The 4,413-nt window shown below is 45.7% G+C and overlaps 1 protein-coding gene across 1 annotated transcript; it reads left to right on the top strand.

The window, feature by feature from the left end:
• The first annotated feature begins 200 nt into the window (after positions 1–200).
• On the top strand, positions 201–1,386 carry LOC132764477 (keratin-associated protein 9-7-like). Its single transcript, XM_060758506.2, has one exon. It carries the CDS (start codon positions 219–221, stop codon positions 984–986), a length of 768 nt encoding a protein of 255 aa, XP_060614489.2. The 5' UTR covers positions 201–218; the 3' UTR covers positions 987–1,386.
• Positions 1,387–4,413: the final 3,027 nt, after the last annotated feature.

The following is a 4,413-nucleotide window of genomic DNA, read 5'->3' as shown; positions in this document are numbered from 1 at the left end:
TAATTGCATCTTTGGTGGAAGCCATGGACCATATTTTAGTTCTTGTGGACCACTGGTGGTCCATGAACCACAGGTTGGGACCCATTGCCTTATTCTGTAGGATCTCTCATGGCTTCTTGATGCATTGTTGGTTCCTCATATGCATGTGCCAATCTGAGAATGACCTCCTTCTTTTCTCTCTGCTTCATCTCATAGGACACTCTCCACTCGCCTGTAGGATGTCTTATCAATGCAAGCAACGCTGCCTCCCGCCTCCCATATTCCTCAAAGGGAACTCCATCAAGTGCGCGGAAGTGTGCGCCCCAAGAAGTAAATCCCCTTGCAGAGGCGCCTGCTCCTCAGACACTTGCGGAAGCGCATGCGCCCCCACGAAGGATCCATGCTGCGCCCCCGCGAAGGATCCATGCTGCGCCCCATGCCAACCCGTGTGTTGCGACCCATGCGTCAGCAAGATTGAGAAGTGCCCGGATCCATGCTGTGGTGGCACCGTCGCCAAGACAGAGATATGCAAAAGCCCATGTGTCAGCGTCTGTCCCGTGCCGTGCCCGCCGGAGCCAGTGATATGCAAAAGCCCGTGTGCCAGTGTTTGCGATGCCACGTGCGAGGAGGTGACTTGTGGCTGCCAAGGCCAATCTGGTGTCTGCCAGCCTCAGTCGTGCTTCCCGTTCTGCATCGCGCCTTGCCAGGGCCAGTCTTGCTTGCCTTTTTGCGGCAACCCTTGCCAGGGCCAGTCTTGCTTGCCTTTTTGCGGCAACCCTTGCCAGGGGCAGTCTTACATCCCGGTCTATATCCCAGGCTGTGGAGTTGTTTTGGTGCCACAAAGCTGCCTGAATCCATGTGCCGGCTCCTGCCCGTGTTCGTCTTCCTGTTGCCAACCCTCCTGTTGCTGTCCGGTGCCATCCTGTTGCAACTCATCCTGCTGTTCGCAGCCGGCTTCCTGTGCCAGATGCTCGTGCGGTTCGTGTTCCAAGAAACAGAATTCCTAATGCTCTGGAAATCCCAAATTCGTATCGTCACAGATCGATACGGTTTTGAGTCCCTTTTCGCCGTCTTCTCCATCTCTCCCTGAGATTTGCAGTTTCACAAAGGGGGACTCAGAGCAGCTAACATAGGCAGCAATTCGATGCCACATCCGTATAACAAACACATTGGTATGAAACATCAATACATAAATAGTAAAAACAATTAGTTGTATCATCACCCAATCGCATAATCACATAATCCGTTTCCAAATTATCGTTAACAGTCGTCAAGTCCAGTTCCATGTTCAAAGTGCTGCTATACCCACTAGCCAAAGGCGTGGTTCCATAACCACGATTTTAGTTTTTTCCTGAAGGAAAGGAGGGAGTGAATTCCACAAGCGGGGGGTCACCACCGAGAAGGCCCCGTCCCTCGTCCCCACCACCCAGTGGGACCGAGAGTAGAGCCTCCCCGGCAGATCTTAAACTACAAGGTGGAACGTAGAGGGAGATACGTTCGGATAAGTAAGCTTACCATATATACATAGGTAAAGGTTTCCCCCTGATATTAAGTCTAGTCGTGTCCCCACTTCCATGTTCAAAGTGCTGCTATACCCACTAGCCAAAGGCGTGGTTCCATAACCACGATTTTAGTTTTTTCCTGAAGGAAAGGAGGGAGTGAATTCCACAAGCGGGGGGTCACTACTGAGAAGGCCCTGTCCCTCGTCCCCACCAGCCGGTGCGACCAAGAGCAGGGCATCCCCAGCAGATCTTAGACTACGAGGTGGAACGTAGAGGGAGATACGTTCGGATAAGTAAGCTCACCATATATACATAGGTAAAGGTTTCCCCCTGATATTAAGTCTAGCCGTGTCCAACTCTGGGACTCTAGGACTCGTCTCCATTTCTAAGCTGAAGAACCAGCATTGTCCGTAGACGCCTCCAAGGTCATGACTGCATGGAGCGTCGTTACCTTCCCTCCGGAGCGGTACCTATTGATCTCCTCACATTTGCATGTTTTCGAACTGCTAGGTTGGCAGAAGCTGGGGCTAACAGCAGGAGCTCACCCTGCTCCCAAGTATTTAGGATTATTATTATTATTTGAAACACAACAAGATGAGTCCACAGCAGACACTGCCTGAATTCAGAAGTCCCAGAGTAGTTTGACATTATTATTATTACTATTATTAGAACTAGGTTGGCAGAAGCTGGGGGTAACAGCAGGAGCTCACCCCGCTCCCAAGTATCTAGGATTATTATTATTTGAAACACAACAAATGAGTCCACAAGAAGTCTCAGAGTAGTTTGACATTATTATTATTATTATTATTATTATTATTATTATTATTATTATCATTAGGAACACAACAAGATGAGTCCACAGTGGACACCCTGCTCACTGTTGCATTGGATCACATGTTGGACGCTTCCCAAGTGTCTAGGACTGTGTGATGTATCGGCGAATAATGCGTGCAGATCCCAGTAAGGTGGCCTTTTGCAGCTGGCAGATGATTATCTTGTCAGCGCCGATTGTGTTTAAGTGCAGGCCAAGGTCTTTAGGTACTGCACCCAGTGTGCCGATCACCACTGGGACCACCTTGACTGGCTGCTGCTGCTTCTCCTCCTCCTCCTCCTCTTCCTCCTCCTCCTCCTTCTTCCTATTATTGTTATTATTGTTGTTATTATTATTATTATTATTATTATTATTATTATTATTATTAGAAACATAACAAGTTTAGTCCACAGTAGACACCCTGCTCACTGTTGCATTGGATCACACGTTGGACACTTTCCAAGTATCTAGGACTGTGTGATGTATCAGCGAATAATGTGTGCAGATCAGAGTAAGGTGGCCTTTTGCAGCTGGCAGATGGAATTTTGTCAGCGCCGATTGTGTTTAAGTACAGGCCAAGGTCTTTAGGCACTGCACCCAGTGTGTCGAGCACCACTGGGACCCCCTTGACTGGCTTGTGCCAGAGTCTTTGCAGTTCGATCTTTAAATCCTCATATCGTGTCAGCTTTTCCAGTTGTTTCTCTGCAATCCTGCTATCACCTGGGATTGCGACATCGACGATCCATACTTGGTTTTTTAACACAATTGTGAGGTCAGGAGTATTATGCTCCAAAACTCTGTCTGTCTGAATTTGGAAGTCCTAGAGGAGTTTGACGTGTTCGTTCTCTGTAACTTTTTCTGGCTTGTGATCCCACCAGGCAGATGGTCTTTGTGGCACAAGTTCCAATGAATCATCCGAGCAATGGTGTTGTGCCTCTGCTTGGAGTCTGACTCGCGATCTTCTTGCAGCAGCTGAGGATGGGATCTATTGTTTCATCTGTTTCTTTGCAGAGTTATTATTATTATTATTATTATTATTATTATTATTATTATTGACACAAAAGCACAGTAGGTCACAGCCAACGAGATCTATATGCTGGATTTCGTATTATTATTATTATTATTATTATTATTATTATTATTATTACTATTATAGTCCGAGACCAGTGGTTCTCAACCTGGTGTCCCCAGATGTCTTTGGCCTACAACTCCCAGAAATCCCAGCTGTTAGGATTTCTGGGAGTTGAAGGCCAAAAACAGCTGGGGACCCCAGGTTGAGAACCACTGATCTCGGACTATAATAGTAATAATAATAATAATAATAATAATAATAATAATACGAAATCCAGCATATAGGTCTTGTTTGCTGTGACCTACTGTGCTTTTGTGTTAATACTAGTGTCTAGAACCACTGTCCTAGACACTTCCCAAGTGTCTAGGAGTATTATTATTATTATTTACTGACACAAAAGCACAGTATGTCACAGCAAATGAGATCTATATGCTGGATTTCGTATCACAAAATCACAAGTCGAACACTTCCCAAGCGTCTTGGACTGTGTGATGTATTTTCGAATGATGCGCACAGATCCAAGTAAGGTGGCCTTTTGCTGTTGACAGATTGTGATTTTGTCAATGTTGATTGTTTCCAAATGTCGACTGAGATTTTTTGACACGGTTCCCAGTGTGCCCATTATTACCATTGGGACCTGTACTGGTTGATGCCATCAGAGCCTTTGCAGTTCGATTTCGAGGTCTTGATAATGGCTGAGTTTTTCCTGTTGTTTTTCCTCAATGCGACATCAATAATCCAGACTTTTCTCTTTTCCACAATCACGATGTCTGCCGTGTTGTGTTCCAAAACTTTGTCAGTCTGGATCCGAAAGTCCCACGGTATTTTTGCATGTTCATTGTCCACAACCTTTGCGGGTTTATGATCCCACTAGGCTTGGGCGGTTTCGTTCGTTAATTTCGTAATTCGTTATTAATTCGTATTTAAATTAGCTTACGATCCAATATTGAGCCATGCAGGAATAGTGTGAGGAGTAAATTAGATTCGAAACAATTTTTTCAATTTATTTCGTAATTATTTCGTAATTATTTTCGCATGTCTGGTGCAAG

Source organism: Anolis sagrei, chromosome 12 (assembly GCF_037176765.1).
Source record: "Anolis sagrei isolate rAnoSag1 chromosome 12, rAnoSag1.mat, whole genome shotgun sequence".
NCBI lineage: Eukaryota > Metazoa > Chordata > Lepidosauria > Squamata > Dactyloidae > Anolis > Anolis sagrei.
Note: the sequence above shows the minus strand (reverse complement) of the source record. Positions and strands in the feature narration are given on the sequence as shown.